This window comes from Crinia signifera, chromosome 4, assembly GCF_055691185.1.
Source record: "Crinia signifera chromosome 4, ASM5569118v1, whole genome shotgun sequence".
In the NCBI taxonomy this organism is placed as follows: domain Eukaryota; kingdom Metazoa; phylum Chordata; class Amphibia; order Anura; family Myobatrachidae; genus Crinia; species Crinia signifera.
The window spans coordinates 57,420,482-57,439,127 of NC_139220.1; the positions used below are offsets into that span (position 1 = coordinate 57,420,482).

The 18,646-nt window shown below is 43.5% G+C and overlaps 1 protein-coding gene across 4 annotated transcripts in view; it reads left to right on the top strand.

The window, feature by feature from the left end:
- JADE2 (jade family PHD finger 2) overlaps window positions 1-18,646 on the top strand; it is a 353,383-nt gene that overhangs the window by 277,477 nt on the left and 57,260 nt on the right. For all 4 annotated transcript variants that reach the window (XM_083181797.1, XM_083181796.1, XM_083181799.1 and 1 more), the window contains one exon: window positions 167-655. In XM_083181797.1, the coding sequence (XP_083037923.1) occupies window positions 167-655 (489 nt within the window). The remainder of the gene's footprint in view (window positions 1-166; window positions 656-18,646) is intronic.

The window sequence follows — 18,646 nt, forward strand, 5'->3', positions numbered from 1 at the left end:
CTCCACTTTATCGCTTTTCAAGGCTTTGTACTTAATTTGGACCGTAACAGTCAATTTAATGTATTATTAAAGAGAAATGAGCGAAATAACATAAAAAAAACAGCTCTTTGATGCTAATTTGCAGTTTTCCTTTCCAGTAATTGTCTTATCTGCATTTTACACACAGTGCTCCATGCCGTCCTGCATCACTGCGTTCCACGTCACCTGCGCCTTTGACCACAACTTAGAGATGCACACTACACTGGCAGAGAACGATGAGGTGAAGTTTAAATCCTTCTGTCTGGAGCACAGCAATGGAGCCACCAAACCAGAGGATCAATGCAGCCAAAGACCATCCTCCTCTATTGCCACAGTGGATGCTGACCAAACAAAGCTGGATCTGGAAAAAGTCACCTTGAGGAAACAGAAGCTCCAGCAGCTGGAGGAAGAATTCCATGAACTTGTTAAGCCAGAGGATGTGGCTGAGAACCTTGACATGAACAAGAATTTGGTTGATTTTGTTTACCAGTACTGGAAGCTGAAACGGAAGGCAAATTTTAACAAGCCTCTTTTAACTCCCAAAACTGATGAAGTGGATGACTTGGCTCAGCAAGAGCAAGATGTACTGTACAGAAGGTTGAAACTCTTTACGCACTTAAGGCAGGATTTGGAAAGGGTAAGTCAGTACATATTAAGTGATGCTAAATAGATATGATTTTTGTTTTGTCAACTTGAATAATTATGATATTGGCGTTGAGACTATTTGAATGTACTTTTGGATTTTTTTTTTAAATATTATACACTATGCCAAATATGGCCAACCACTTTCAGAATACCACCTTCAATTGCAAGAAAAGATATATTATTTACATTCACTACCTCTATCCATCTATCTATCTATCTATCTATCTATCTATCTATCTATCTATCTATCTATGAACAGTATAGCTATAACTTGAATATTGACTGCGTCTCTTAACCCCTTCCCGACATTTGACGTACATGTACGTCATGGTCGGGAAGTACTTCCCGACATTTGACGTACATGTACGTCATGACTTCAAACTGTCACTGCGTCTAGAGACGCAGTGACAGTTAGGTGATGTCTGCTGTCCCTGACAGCAGACATCCCCCCTCGTCGCCCAGGGGGGGCAGGGGTGCCCCCCCCGGTCGGCGATCGCTGTGATTGGCTGTTCAAATCTGAACAGCCATTCACAGCGTTTCCTGTGTTACCGGCGGCTAAGCCGCTCGGTAACACAGGGATCGGTGGTGATCGGTGCAGCACCGATCACCACCGAGCGGCAGCACCCCCCTCCCACCCGCCGGGCACTCACCCGGCAGCAGCAGCAGCTCCAGCGGCTCCACCGCTACGTCCGGAGCGCACGCTGCGCTCCCCTCCTCCCCCCTCCCCCCCGCAGCAGCAGCAGCAGCAGCAGCAGCATCATGCTGCTGCTGGAAAAGTTAAAAAATAAAATAAAATAAAAAAAAATGTGAATATGTGTATATATATATATATTTATATATACACACACATATATATATATATATATATATATGTGTGTGTATATATATGTATATATATGTATATATATATATATATATATACACACATATATATATATATATATATATATATATATATGTGTGTGTGTGTGTGTGTGTGTGTGCGTATACCGCACCGATCACCTACGATCGCCAGCCCCCCCCCCCTCCCACCCGGCAGCCCCCCTCCCTCCCACCCACCCGGCTGCCGCAGCGCCAGCACCCCTCCCACCCCCCCGCCAGCCGCAGCGCCAGCCCCCCTCCCAAAGCTGGTGACCAAAATGGGGTCACTTGTGGGGGGGTTCCACTGTATTGGTGCTTCGGGGGTCTTGCTAATGCGACATAGCACCCGCCATTCATTCCACCACCAAAAATCACTCCTTCCCTTCTGAGTCCTGCCATGCACCCAACTGGTATTTTTTGGTCACATGTGAGGCATTGCCGTACCCGGGAGAAATTGGGGCACAGATTTTGGGGTGCTTTGTCTCCTTCATTCCTTGTGAAAATTAAAAATTTTGAGCCAGAACTGCATTTTTGTGTAAAAAAATAAATTTTTTTACACAAAAATGCAGATCTGGCTCAAAATTTTTCATTTTCACAAGGAATGAAGGAGACAAAGCACCCCAAAATCTGTGCCCCAATTTCTCCCGGGTACGGCAATGCCTCACATGTGACCAAAAAATACCAGTTGGGTGCATGGCAGGACTCAGAAGGGAAGGAGTGATTTTTGGATTTTGCAGCACAGATTCTGGTTGAATGACCCCCGAAACACCCATACAGTGGAACCCCCCCACAAGTGACCCCATTTTGCAAACTACACCCCTCAGGGAATTCATCTAGGGGTATAGAGTACATTTCAAACCCCCCGGGGTTTCACCAATTTTGATACAACTGAGCTGTGAAAATGAAAAATTATTTTTTTTCATTTTCACTGCCCAGTTGTACCACAATTGGTGAAACCCCTGGGGGTTTGAAATGTACACTATACCCCTAGATGAATTCCCTGAGGGGTGTAGTTTGCAAAATGGGGTCACTTGTGGGGGGGTTCCTAACTTTTAGCATCTTATGGTGCCTAGAAACCTACATGGTGCCTAAAAAATAATCTCATAAAAAGGAGGCTCCAAAATCAAGTAGGTGCTCCTTCTATTATGAAGCCGGTGGTTTGGTCACCGTGCACACTAGGGCCACATATAGGATATTTATGAAAACCAAAGAATTGGGGGAATCAATTTTTAGTCACATTTCTCTAGTAAAATCTACTGTGTTCCTTAGAAAAATGTATTAAAATTGAAAATCCGAAAAAAAAATGAAATTTTGAAATTTCACCTACACTTTGTTTTAATTCCTGTGAAACACCTAAAGGGTTAACAAACTTCCAAAATGCTGTTTTGAATACTGTGAGGGGTGCAGTTTTTGAAATGGCATCATTTATGGGGGTGTCTCACATACAAGTCCCTCAAAGTCACATCAGAACTGAACTGGTCCCTAAAAAAATCAGTGTTTGAAATTTTCTTGAAAATTTGAGAATTTGCTATTCATATTGTAAGCCTCCTAGTGTCCAAAAAAATTAAAAGGAAGTTGAAATAATGATGGAAATATAAAGTAGACATATGGTCTATGTTAGTTATTAACTATTTTGAGTGGTATGATTATTTGTCTCACAAGCAGAAAATTTAACATTTTGCAAATCGCTAAATTTTCCATTTTTTCACGACATTTTGGTATTTTTCACAAAAAAACACAGACTGTATCGACCCAAATTTACCACTAATTTGAAGTACAATGTGTCACGAAAAAACAATCTCAAAATCACTGGGATAAGTAAAAGCAAAAAAAAGTTATCCCCACTTAAGTGAGACATGTCAGATTTGAAAAAAATGGCTCTGTCAGGAACGCAAAAACTAGCTCTGTCAGGAAGGGGTTAAAGAAAAACAACTAGCAAGAGCTCGACCTAACAAAGTATAAACTATTGTGACTCAAAAGGGGGCTTCAGTAGGCATAGGGTGGTATTCAATGTGAATACCTGCGAGGTGCAGCGAATCCTTTTTAGGATTCGCTGCACATTCGCCACGTTCCGGAGCCTCGCCGGCTCCGGTATTCAACGAGTCAGGGGCTCGCTGCCCCTGACCGGCGAATATGAGCTCCTGCGGCGAACGCCGCAGGGAGCCTGAGGACGGTGGCAGGCAGGGAGATGGAAGTCTCTCTGCCTGCCCCAGAACGTTTGTGGGGGGGGGGGGGGGAGGTGGGCAGGTGGGCTCCCCGGGTGCCAGACAGCACAGGCTGCCCCCCGGGGGTGCCAGCAGGGGCCCGGGTATATTCACTACACCCGATTGTAACGATCGGGTGCAGTGAATATCTGAATATGTAATGAGCGGCTCGGCTCCGGCGCCCCCTGCTGGCTGCTGTGTAAAAAAAAAAAAAATATATATATATTTTTTTTAAATTAAATATATATTCATGTGCTTACAGCACATGAATAAAAATAGCATGCCCCTCCTCAGAATAAAATTCCTGATTTTTTTACACCAAATGTAAAAAACAAAACACTTTATTTTAAAAGTTCACATTCCACTTCTCCATAAAAAGATAGCGATTGCTACTCGGTGAATCATGGCGAAAAAAACCTTCAAATGTATTCGCCATGAGGTCATTGAATAGGGTGATTCACCGTTTTAGTCAGAAATTCGCCAAACAGCACAAATTCGCCATAAAAACATGGCGAATCAGGCTCATTGAATACCGCCCACAGTGTGATGGCTATTGAAGTGTCATATCATATAGCCTCATATCAACATTTCGGGGGCATATTTTCTCTTCCTCTTGATGATGCGGAATTATGTCCCCCAAATGTTGATATGTCACTTTGATTACACAAGTTTTGTTTAACTCTTTGAGTGCCATATGAGTTTGTTAAAATAGGTGTGAAAATTGCAAAAGCAAACACTTTTATTCATCATAATGACCTGTAATGTTTACCTTAATTTTTTACACAACATGTTTTATTTGAATGTATATAACAAATGTGAGCGGCGCATTTTTAGCAGATATTTTGTGCATCTTTCACAGAGATGTTGGCACTCAAAGAGTTAAGCATCAGATCTCTGTTATTTCTTTGCAAGTGGATTTCGACAGCCCCCAAGGAAGGGCACCAGTGTACAGGATATATCTAAAATATATATATATATATATATATATATATATGGGTGGCACTCCAAAGTAATAGTTTCGAGGCTTTATTACCTCGTCCTCAGATCTGAGGACGAGGTAATAAAGCCTCGAAACGTTATCATATACCTGACTCATTGTCTATTACTTTGGAGTGCCACCGTTACTGGAAGATATTGTGGGGGTTCTGTCTGACCCTTTGGGAGAGCACCCTTCAAAAATTTACTTGGATTGGCGGATGTGCTGCTTCATATGTGGACATTATATATATATATATATATATATATATATATATGTGTGTGCATAGGCGTGCACAGACCATTTTTTTAGGGGGTGCACCATTGGAGGGGCGTGTTCATCACGCCTACTGGGCGTGTCCATCAAAGCCTACTGGTGACTTATTTATGTATATGGGCTTCAGAATGAATCATTCCCATCACACACAACAGAAACAGGGACACTGCGCGCCGATGCAAAAATTTACACTGTAATGGCCATTACACATAATGCCACACACCCTAATGCCCATTACACATAATGCCACTCACCATATTGCCCATTACACATAATGCCACACAGTAATGTCCATTACACATAATGCCACTCACCGTAATGCCCATCACACATAATGCCACACAAAGTAATGTCCATTCCACATAATGCCACACACAGTAATGGACATTCCACATTATGCCAGGGCTTGACAATTTTTTGTAAAATAGGGATAATAGGGATTACATAGTATACCACATGCCATAATGCCCAACACACGTTATGCCACACACCGTAATGCCCAATACACATTATACCAAACACTGTAGAAACTGTAAGGCCCATTACATATTACGCCACACACCGTAATGCCCATTACACGTTGTGACTCACACTGTGATGTCCGTTACACCTCACTCTGTGAAGCCCGTTACACGTTGCACCTCACACTGTGATGCCCATTACATGTTGCACCTCACATTGTGACGCCCAATACACATTACACCTTACACATTACACCATGATGCCCCATTACACATTACACCATGATGCCCCTTACACATTGACTCAGACCACGATGCCCATTACGCCTCACACCGTGATGCCCATTACACATAACGCCTCACACCATGATGCCCATTGCACATTATGCCATAATGCCCATTACATATTATACCACACATTGTAATGGCTATTACATATGATGCCACATAAGTGTCGCTGGGGGCCCCACACACTGTACACCCTTCACCCATTTAATTCTACTCACCTCATCATCAGTCTGGCAGAGCAGCGGTAAAGACCACTGGGAAAATGGCTGCGTGGTGACCCATATTCACATTATACAGCGCGCAGTGACCAATATTCACACGTAGTGACCAATATTCACATTACACAGAGTGTAGTGACCCATATTCACAGTACACAGCACAGTGATCAATATTCGCATGTAGTGACCCATAGTCACATTAAACAGTGCGTAGTGACTAATATATGTATTATATGTATACGGTAGATGTACCCTGGGGGATATAGACGCAGGGAACATATATTCGCTGAGCTGCGCAGCGCCTAGGCAGCCAACAGCCGCACCACTGGACCCCCGGGTGGGTAACAATGTAGGCAGAGATGGTACAGTTATCACACAGGGAACACGTGCCTGCCGAGCAGCAAAGCGCCTAGGCAGTCAAGAAAAAAAATCTTATCCACGGCGCCACTGGTCGCTGCAACAGCCAGGCAGGCAACAATACAGCAGAGACAGCACAGTTATCACACAGGGAACAAATACCCACTGAGCTGTACAGTGCCTAGGCAGCCATCAGCAGCACCACTGGTCACCGCATCAGCCAGGCAGGTAACAATACAGCTGGGACATTACAGTTTTCACAGTTATTCGTGGGCTGTGTTACGCATACTAGGCAGCAAAAGATTGCTGCTTAGTGAGTGATCCTGAATCAGGCCCCCTGTTCCCTCACTACATTCTCACACACAGCCCACCCCCTCACAATAAATGTCACACTCCCCAGTCTCTGCAGTGCACACATTACCTTCAGGCTTCAGCCAGGAGCCAGCCTGTGAGCCTGACACAGAACAGTAGGCAGGGACACTGCAGTGCAGCTGCACTAGTCCACCCGGGCACAGGAAAAGGCAGGGGGCCCAGCCTAATCACGGACCCCCGTGGCCACGCCCCCTTTTGAAAACGCGACTCGTGCTGGGTCTGACTGCTTAAGGAGCCCAGCGCAGGTACTGCTAGCCGGCCGGGGAAGGGGGCACTGCCGCTGCCGTTCATTAAGAGGTGCTGCAATTGTGTGGGGGTGCCGGTCATTAGGAGGTGCCTGTGCACCCTCGGCACCCCCTGTGCGCACGCCTATGTGTGTGTGTATGTGTGTGTAGATATATAAAATAGCTGCATAAGCTTTGGATTAAAGTTGGTCCCACTTTTATCTGCTAAACAATACCTCCTCAACCAAACTTCACAGTTGGCATAATGCAGCCAGGCAGGAAACATTCTCCCGGCATCACCAAACCCAGACACGCCCATCTAACTGCCAAACCGAGAAGCCTGATTCGTCACTCCACAGAACACATTTGCACTGCTCCACAATCCAGTGTTACTGTGCTTTTTACCATTTTATCCAATGCTTGGTATTGTACTTGGTAATGTGAGGCTTTCATGCAGCTGCTTGGCCATGGAAACCCATTCCATAAATCTTTTTTATTTGCCCAATGCATCAAATTGCACAAAATCAGACAATTTATGGCCAGCTTAAAGGTGCATAATTTTGTTGACTAATTTTGTTAATTTTGGCCCTTCTGAATGATATTGGTCAAAATAGTGTACACTGAAAGACATTGGTGACCATTTCCCTTAAATCCAGTGTCCAGGACGAAAGATGTTGACGAGAGGCGAAAAACGAACAATCTAGCTACAGTCTATAGTCTTTTTTTTAACAGATACCCAAATTGAGCTGCCTGCACAGCAACCTTGATGAACAACTGGCTGGTATGCGCATCATCATTCATTGTCAGTCGCATACACGCTGAAAGATATTTTTGCCAATATCATTCAGAAGGGCCAAAATGAATGAAATTGGTCAAAAAATTGTACAGTGTGTATACACCTTAAGATACATCTTACCAGTCCATTGACTCTTACAGGCAAGTAATGTTGCTTAGGACATAAGAAAACCAAAGTATGAGTCAAACTCACCTGCCCAACAACAAATAATGCCAGAAATGCATTCTCTCATGTTACTGAAGGCAGGAATACTGTACATGGGTCAATACCATGAAGATAAAATACTGTAGTTTTGTTTGCTTTTATTTATTTGTTAGTACAACAAAATTCCTTCTAACTGCAGAATTAGACAATTGCTCACCCTGTGTATCTTCCCATAAGCACAGTGCTTCTCTTTATTTGTTAAACAAAATCATTTTCAGATTGTGTTTACATTATTGCAGCATCTGTGCCTAAAGCTACACTTGGAACTGAAAAATGTAACATTCTCTCGTTTTATTATTTAATGTTTTTCATGTTTATCCTATGCCGCCAGGTGATGGCGGCATAGGATATTTAAGACATTATGGGGCTGATGCTGTGATGCACATGTGACTTTTTGAAGAAAATGTTAAAATCAAACACACATACAAATAGCATATTTATATACCCTGGGAGGCATCTTGGGATGCAGGCACCTCTCTCTAGTAGTAGCACATGTCCCAGGTTTAACATCAGATTTACATCACTGACACTTTCAACCAACCTGGTCTTATGCACAGAAAAGTTTTTTAAAGTTTGGTTTTATTCTAACAAAAAATACATTCCCTACAGTTCTAGGTTATATTTGAATTAAAAGAAACTAGAAAATTATAATATAACAGGTATACTCTTTTTGTGAACTGTTGAATTCAGTAATGATAAGAAACAAAATGTGCCAACTATGCCCACAATTTCATATAATGTACACACTCATAATATAGTATAGTAGCTCTTACTAACTGCTTTGGGGCTCATCTACATTTGGCTATACTGTAGGTCATTTTAAAAGATCCTTTCAGATATAGCAGTGCACACCTACGCTTCTAGGTGCCACATTCACAATCTCTTTTCACAATCTCTCCATATATGGAACGAGACACGCCCTCTGGCGCTGTGCAAAATTCTACTACCAACTATAATTTCCCTGAAACTAGTTTTCAAAAGTAGACAAGTATGGATTACTTTTAGTGGTTACTGTCATCATTATCATCATCTCTCAAGCACCCACAAATGATACGTTTATAGACAGGAATTTCTGAGTCTCTGTGTAGATCTGCATCAGTTTGCAACATCTTTACTGAACCCAAATTGCATAGGGTTTTTTTTATGCTACTACACAGTACAAATGTAGATATTTTTTCTGAGGAAACAGAAGTCAGCCCCTATATGTTTCCATCTGCATTTAGTCTTGACTAAAATTAAACAATCTATGCCATATTTAATGACTCATGCTATTTTATAAGACGGCTTTGTAAGATAACAGCCTAGGTAGCTGTGTATACAGTAACTATCCATTTCTTATAAAATTCAAACCCACTAAGAGGGTGTTATGAAATGGAACACTGTGTTTAATGTCAGATTGCATGTTAAACATTTTGAATAAGTGTCTGTCTAAAGATCTAATTACTTTTTACTGGTCTTTTGCAAATGATTCATAATCAGCCAGATGCACATGATCGTTCTCTGTGTGCAAAACAAGTCATAAGTATGCAGCCGGAGATTTTATTTATAACGTGTTATACCATTTAAAAGAATACCCATTTATTTTATGTTAAAAATACTAGGGATCAATTTAAATAAAAGTAGATCCTGCTGAACATCACAGTGCACATACAGTGGCTTGCAAATCTACTCAAACCGCTAAAGTGTAACAGAGTTGCTTGTTTTACAATTTATACGTTTGCTAATACAATTTATACTTTTTGGTACTTGTGTAGTTTCACGGCGGCAGTTACGTAGTTTACGTAGTAGTGTATTGAGAATACCAATACAGCACTATGCTGGCTACGTAAATTACGTAGAGTCCTGAAAATCCACAATGCTTAATATCCCCACTGTCCACGTCATTCCCCCATTATCCATGTCGGCGTGGAGTTGATTTCATAAAGTGTGGCGAGCGAAGCGAGCCGACGTAGATACGTCCCCTCCTCTGGCATTCGCGGCGGATGCTGTATGCAATTAGCGTAGTGCCGCTGGTGGAGCAGGGAAACCATGTGATGTGCCACCATCGGTACTACGTACAGCGCCCGCCGCAAATGCAGGAGGAGGGGGACTAAACGCTGCCACCGGGGAGTGACTGTCGCTGCCGCCGGGGAGTGATCGGTGATTGCAGCCAGGAGGAGGGTAAGTATAAACCACAACACCCACCACCCTGCTCCCAGTGCTGCCTCCTGTAGTTTCATTGCGCCGGCTACGCTGAAAACGTAGCGTAGCTGGCCGCCGTGAAACTACACAACTACCTTTTTTTATGTAAAAGCTGAAAAATGCTTGTTTAAGTATTCTTTCTTTGCACTGTGGAAGATTGTAGACATGCACAAGATAGGAAGGGTCAAAAAAATGATATCAGAGTGCTTGGCTATCCATGTGAGCATTGAAGGATCAGATGGAGGGAGGAAATGGAAGGGTCATTCCACATTAAATGAACACAGCCATTTTCATGACCATCAACGATTTTAATTAAATTTCCTGTTCTTCTTAGGTCTGACGAGAAACTAATTTACACCAAATTTCAACATAGGTTGGGTATTTTTGGAGGGGGAGGCATTAAAAATTAACAAAATAAGCAAATTTACTGCGGCAGGGGTCTTTTTGTTTGCTTGTAACTTGAGTTTTAATTAAGTCAGAGAGATGAAATTAGCATCATTTTGAAGCTTATGACCTTAGACCGTATCCCTCTGCATCCCATGAGAGGAGTATGAGAGTGTAGCGCTGTGCCGCGGGCTTCCACCAGTGGCGGATTCAGGGGGGGGGGGGGGCACCCGGGCACGTGCCCCCCTGTCATTTATTTTGTAGCTGAGGACCAGGGCTTTCCAACGAGCCCAGCCCTGTGTCTTGCCCCCCGGGAACCGGAGATATCGCCTGGCAAACCTGTAACGTTTTTTCCCCATAGGATAATATGGGACCCGTCAATTCCGACCCCCACCCGGTTCCGATGGCTGCCAGTTCCCCCCCTGGCATCACAGAAGCTTGTGGTTGATTTCATTCAATTCCAAATCGCTGGGCCTTCAATATGATACCAGGCTGGTTCAAATCGGTCAATCGGTTCCAGAGATATTGCGTGTAAACCGATTTTTTTATTTTGGAAAAAATGTAATTTCATGGCTGTTCATGTTCTTTGAGGGCAGATTACTCTGGAACCAAACGTTCCAGTTTCACTGGACCAAAATCATTCAAAGCCCACTCAAAAGTTCTTCAATATGATACTTGTCTCATGTAAATGGGTCAGTTGGTTCCGAAGATATAGCCGGTTAAATGAGATAACTGGTTAAAAGGGGGAGGGGTGGTTTTCTCTCCCCCTCACACCAGAAAATGCAGGGACTAGGCTGGTGTAAATGGGGCCAACCTGGGAATACATTTTCTGGTGTGAAAGGGGTATTATTTCAAATATCCGGGACCTGCAGTGCTCTGAATACAGCCAGGCTCTGCCACTGTCAGTGGCTATCACTTCTGCCTGGCGGCGGCTGTCCCCCATTTACCACGAGCATGTATTCCCCCTTGGCAATGAGCATGTAATCCCACATGGCAACGAGCATGGAACCTCTGGCAATGAGCATGGAACCCTTGGCAATGAGCATGTAAAGAAGCAGCACTTATGTAGCATCATTTTTAATAGGCATCATGGTGTTTGGCATAACACATAATGGACATAATGGCGTGTAACTTAACGTGTAATGGACATTATGGTGTAAATGTTTAATGCGCGCCTTTGGTGGACAATGTCCCTGTTTATGAAGTGTATTGTGAATTTTGCCGTAATCTGTGTGGCATTATGTGAATTTTGGCTCAATCCATGTGGCTTTATGGGAATTATGGCTCAATCCGTGTGGCATTATGTGAATTTTTTCCCAATCCGTGTGGCATTATGTGAATTTTGTATCAATCCGTGTGGCATTATGTGAATTTTGGCTCAATCCATGTGGCACTATGTGAATTTTGGCTCAATCCGTGTGGCATTATGTGAATTTTGACACAATCCATTTGGCATTATGTGAATTTTGGCTCAATCCGTGTGTGTTATTATGTAAATTTTGGCTCAATCCATGTGGCATTATGTGAATTTTGACACAATCCACGTGGCATTATTTGAATTTTGGCTCAATCCATTTGGCATCATGTGTAAGGGGCAAGTATAATGGGGTCTAGTATTTTGTTGCATAATGTGTAGAAGTTGTATATGGTGTTGACACGCCCCCTGTTGAGTGGCCACACACCCTTTTCCGGAGTGCGCCTTTGGCGTGCGCACAACTACATCCTTCACCTTTGTCGCCATGGTGGGCCTGCGTACTTTAAATGCCAGGGCCTATTTTTAATTCCATTCCCACCCTCTCCTGCCGCTCTCTTAGCATGTACACTGGCACCACTAACACCGCCCCTCCCCCACCCAAACCCTTTTTTATCATGGTGCCCCCCCTGTCATTTTATCCTGGATCCGCCCCTGGCTTCCACCCACCCCTCCGGCAGGCCATTTCAAATGCAATGTGCCTCCTGAGCCAATTTGAGCTTGTGGGCCTGGCAACCGCAGTGATTGGCGGCCAGGCCGAGAGCTCTGATTGGCTCTTGAGTCTGTGCGCCATATTGGAAATGACAGAGAGCTGCCAAAGGGGTGAGGGAAGCCTGCGGCGCTGCTCTCCATTCCCATACTCGCAGCAGCAGAGGAGGCCAGCCCGGAACAACAGGGGTGAGTCTGCACTATAGGGGCATTAAGCAGAGGCATTAGAGGGGGCATTATTCAGTTCAACAAAAGATATCATGTCACCCACTGGCAAAAACATTTTGACAACAAATAATTATAATGTCCAAAAAGTCTTTGGTATAAAAAATGTGAGATGGAGTCCAAAGATCTGAAAAACTCAAAAAAGAAGAACATAGCGCAATACTGCCTCAAAAGAATGGCGTGATTTTATTTCATATATTGCACTTACATTTTAATGTGCATATTAAAAAATGCTGGTTTGGTACTTGTGTGTTATCACGGCGCCCATCACATCGCATACCACTAATTAAGGTATGCGATGGGACCCGATTTTCAGGTCCAAAGACCCGCACTGTACAATAAAATATTACTATGGATTACTATGTTAAATGCACCCCCATTGTTAACGCCACCCCCTTTACCAACGCCAACCCGAAGCGTGGCGAGTGGCGGCGGTACATGTCCTCCGACCTTTTCATACCCCCACTATCCACGTCGGCGTGGAGTTGATATTAGATAGTGTGGCGAGGGGACGCGGATTACATGTGAAGTCTTTATCAAGGTGAAGGCATATATCCAGAGAGATGAAATTAGCATGACGTGATGACGGTGGTACGTCCACCGAAACAGCTGTAGAGCTTGAATATGGCATCCCTGCAGTCTCCTGTATTTTCTTGCTGAAATGTGGATGATGATCTCCTGCATTGGTAACAATTTCTGTATCATGCCTGTACTGCAAGATGGATATATGCCTTCACCTTGATAAAGACTCTTTTTTGCATTCACTTTCAACTGGTGTGCTTGCCTCTAATTGTCCATATTATATACCATTTATATGGTTTTAGCACCCACTTCCTTGACAGGAGTGTGCACAGACGCCTGGACCCCTATAGATATATATAGATATATTTAATATTTATTTACAGTTTCTTATATAGTTCAGCAGATTCTGTTGCGCTTTACAATTGTAAACAGAGATAAAACAAACTGGGTAACAACATACAGACTTGGAGGTAGGAGGGCCCTGCTGCAAGCTTACAATCTATAGGGACATAGGAGGGAAACACAAGGACAGGCATGAGTAATAGCATAGCTTGTAGGTCCAAAAGGGAAGCTATATAATACATAAGTGCCTCAGAGGGTTATGCGTATGGAACTTAAATATTATAGGCTTGCCTGAAGAGGTGAGTTTTTGGGGAATGCTTGAAAGTTTGGAAGCTAGTGCAGTCTAATTGTGCGTGGAAGGGCATTCCATAGGGTAGGAGCAGCCTGATGAAAGTCCTGTAATAGTGAATGGGAGCTAGTGATCCGTTCAGAAGAAAGACGCAGATCTTGTGCAGAGGGGAGTGGTCGAGATGGGAGATATTTTGAGATAAGTAAAGAGATATAAGCTGGTGCAGTATGAATATTAGCTTTATATGCTAGCAGAAGCAAAACAAATTAAAATACAGGTAATTAATGGCAGAGCGGATCAGCAGACGACGAGCGTCTTGCTAGGAAGATCAGCCTGGCAGCAGAATTTAGAATGGATTGCAGTGGAGAGAGTCTCTTCTTGGGAAGACCAGAGAAGACTATTGCAATAATCAATGCGGGATATAATGAGTGCATGGATAAGAGATTTAGTAGTGTCTTGTGTGAGATAGGGTCATTTTTTGGATATGTTTTTTAGATGCATGTAACATGATTTGGTGACAGATTGAATGTGGGACACAAAGGACAGTTCAGAGTCGAGGATGACCCCTAGGCTACAAGCTTGTGGGGTAGGGTAGGTTATCAAGTTGTCAACAGTGATGGAGATATCAGGATGGTAACTGTTCTTAGCTGGTGGGAATATAGGTAATTCCATTTTGGAAATATTAAGTTATTGGGGGTGAGAAGACATCCAAGATGAGATGGCAGAGAGGCATTCAGAGACTCTGTCTAAAACCACTGATGACAACTCTGGGGTTAATAGATATATGTGAGTATCAGCCGCACACAAATGATACTGAAGTCCGAAGGAGCTGATTAGCTTTCCAAGAATGAGCCTTGCGAAACTCCAACTGACAGAGGTAGTGAAGCAGATGTAGAGTCAGAGAAGCAAACACTGAAAGAGCGATCAGATAGGCAATATGTAATCCAGGAAAGGGTTGTATCATTAATAATACCTAGAGAGTGCAGTGTTTGTATGAGAAGAGTATAATCAACAGTGTCAAACGCAGCAGAAAGATCTAGAAGAATAAGTAGTGAGTAATAACCTTTAGACTTGGCAGTTACAAGATCATTCACCACTTTAGTCAGTGCTATCTCAGTGGAGTGTTGGGAAGGAAAGCCTGACTGAAGCGGGTCTAATAGGGTGTGAGAGTTAAGAAAATTTGTGAGGCGAGAGTAGTCAAGTCTCTCCAGTAGCTTGGAGAGGCATGGGAGTTGAGAGATAGGACGATAGTTAGAGAGAGAGTTAGGGTCAGAATTGTGTTTGTTTTTTTCAGAATGGGAGTAATCACCGCTTGTTTGAGCAAAGAAGGAAAAGTACCAGTAGCAAGAGAGAGATTGCAGATTTTAGTTAAGGCTGGGTAAAGTACAGCAGACAGAGTTTTAATGACTTGTGCAGGTATTGGATCAAGAGGAGAGGTAGCAGAGTAGGAGGATAAGAAGAGTGTGGAAACTTCCTTTTCATTTGTGAGCTCAAATTAAGAGAAAGTGCCAGAGGGTTCAGGTGGGGAAGAAAGAGGGTTAGAGGTTGTGGAAGAGCATACCATTTCATCTTGGATGTTATCAATCTTGTCCTTAAAGTAGGATGCAAGTTCTTGTGTTCTTGTAGCTGGTGGGGGAGGAGAGGGAGGGTACAGAAGAGACTTAAAGGTGTTAAAAAGTCTGTTAGGGTTGGTGGCATGCGAAGAGATGAGAGATTGGAAGTACATTTGTTTGGCAGTGTCCAAAGCATTGCAGTAGGTGTGGTAGATAGACTTACTGTATATATGAGGAAATCAGTCAGATTACGATATTTACGCCATATGCGTTCTACATTAAGTGACTGAGTTCGTAGTTGTCTTGTTATTTTGGTGTGCCACAGCTGGCATCTAAGCCTGCAAAGGGGGGGGGGGGGGAGTAATGGGTAGCTGGAGCGACTTCATCAAGGGGCTGTATCAAGAGTCTGGTACAGGCGGGATACAGCAGAGTCGGGAGAGGTACGTGTAGGAATTAGAGAGAGCTGTTGTTGCAGAAATGTGGAAAATTAATAGTATTAGTATTTCTATGGGTTAGAGTAGGCATGCATGATTTCTGTGTCGGTGAGCTTGGGGTAATGGAGGAGAGCAAGAGGTTAATGAGATTGTGATCAGAGAGAGGGAAGGGAGTGTTAGTAAAATCAAAGACTGAGCACAGCCTGGTGAAAACAAGGTCAAGGCAGTGGCCTTCCTCATGAGTAGAGCAGTCGGACCACTGGGAGAGGCCGAGAGAGGAGTTTGGAAGCCTGCAGAGATTGTGGACTGTCAATAGCAATATTGAAGTCACCCAGGATGATGGTGGAGATGTCAGAGGATAAGAAGTTGGGGAGACAGGCAGATAAATCTTCCAGAAATTGAGATTTGGGAAGCCCAGGTGGGCGATAGATAGCAGCAACACGCAGAGAGAAAGGTGAAAACATCCTAACAGAGTGAACTTCAAATGATGTTAATGGGAGTGAAGGAACTGGTGGTAGAACTGAGTAATTGAAGGATTGTGATAGTAATATATCTACCCCACCTCCTTTGCAGTTACCTGGCCTGGAGGTGTGGGTGAAGTGGAAACCACCATGTGACAGGGTTTGGTGATATGTCACCAGTTTATAAGATTAGAAAGGAGAGATAGATATTGGTGGATGTTTGTGGTTTTTTTATATTTGTGGTGAGATGTGGATGTGAAAGTACAAGTAGAGAAGTAATTAAAGACCTCATGAGTGTTTAGAAGAGGAGGGTGAATAATAGAAGAGGCAATGTGTACAGAGTGGTGAGTGTCAGGGAGGTTATAGGATGGTTGAAGTTTAGTGAGAATTCAATGTAATGAAATGAAAAGTAGGGTACTTGTTTCCTAGCACGGCCACCACGATTTATATCGTGGTGGTCGTGTCGGAAAAAATCGTGTCGGTCGCGTCGGGTGCATACCAAAATGCACACAACGCGATGTACCCGATTTCTCCATAGGCTTCGATGTTAAATTATTTTAACATTGAAGCCTATGGAGAAATCGGGTCCATCGTGTCCATAGGCTTCAATGTTAAATTTTTTTAACATTGAAACTGAGTCCTTACCCGGCTCAGTAAGGTCCCGAAGTAGTATCTTATACAGGGAAGGCACCACGGACTTGTATATTCTTCAGCAGCAGTGCTGAACTACCCACGGAATATGAATATATATATATATATATATATATATATATATATATATATACAGATTGAGTATCCCTTATCCAAATATCCATTATCCAAATTATTCCCAAAACCATACATTCCAGAAACACCAGGAAAGGAGGCAATGGCTGGAATACACTTTGGTTCCATTGTATACATTAAAAGCAAACACAGGTTACTTATACACCACATGTGTGAATATTTTGGGCAGCATTCAATGCTCCCGATTCACCGTTTTTTTTCTGGCGAATCGGGCTGTTTTCACTCCTTGGGCGGTATTCAATGAGAATACCTGCGAGGTGCAGCGAATCCTTTTTAGGATTCGCTGCACATTCGCCACGTTCCGAAGCCGGCGGGCTCCGGTATTCAACGTGTCAGGGGCTCGCTGCCCCTGACTGGCGAATATGAGCTCCTGCGGCGATTGCCGCAGGGAGCCTGAGGACGGTGGCAGGCAGAGAGATGGAAGTCTCTCTGCCTGCCCCAGAACTTTGTGGGGGGTAGGTGGGCTCCCCGGGTGCCTGGCAGCACAGGCTGCCCCTTGGGGGTGCCAGCAGGGGACCGTATATTCACTATACCCGATCGTAACGATCGGGTGCAGTGAATATATGAATATGTAATGAGCTGCTCGGCTCCGGCGCCCCCTGCTGGCTGCTGTGTAAAAAAAAAAAAAAAAAAAATTAAATTAAATATATATTCATGTGCTTACAGCACATGAATAAAAATAGCATGCCCCTCCTCAGAATAAAATTACTGATTTTTTTACACCAAATGTAAAAAACAAAACACTTTATTTTAAAAGTTCACATTCCACTTCACCATAAAAAGATAGCGATTGCTACTCGGTGAATCATGGTGAAAAAAACCTTGAAATGTATTCGCCATGTGGTCATTGAATAGGTTGATTCACCGTTTTAGTCAGAAATTCGCCAAACAGCACAAATTCGCCATAAAAACATGGCGAATCAGGCTCATTGAATACCGCCCCTTGTGGTGAATCTTTTTCACTGAAAATCTTATTCACCCTATTCAATGTGAACTGTTCGCCGAAAGCGAACAGTGAATGCCGGCCAGTTCTCCCTTTCATGCTCGCTGCAATTTGCTGGTGTATTTCAATGGGGTTTTTACAGGGATTCGCCGAGAATGTATTCAATGCTAGGATGGAGAACTGCTTTCAGCATGATTTTCGTCATGATTCACCGTTTTGCATTCAACATCTTTTTAAGGTGAACTGGAATGTGTTCTTTTAAAATAAAGTTTTTTGGCGTAAAAATATCAATAATTTTATTATGTGAATGGGCATGCTATTTTTATTCATGTGCTTGGAGCACATGAATATATATTTAATTTTTAATAAAAAATTTTTACACATTCACCGGCAGGGGGCGGGGAGCCGCTCATTAGATATTCACTTCACACTGGTCCCGCTCATTACATATGCACTAGCGGTACCAGTGCAGCGGCTCCCTCCACAGCGCCCCTGCCAGCTCTCCCAAAGGGGGGCAGCTTGTGCTGCCTGTGTCCTCGGGAGCACTCCCCCCCCCCCCCCCACACACACACACACACACACACATTTGGGCACAGGCGGGGAGGCTTCCAACTCCCTGCCTGCCATCGTCCCACGGCTCCATGCGGCGGGTTAAAACTCGCCGGC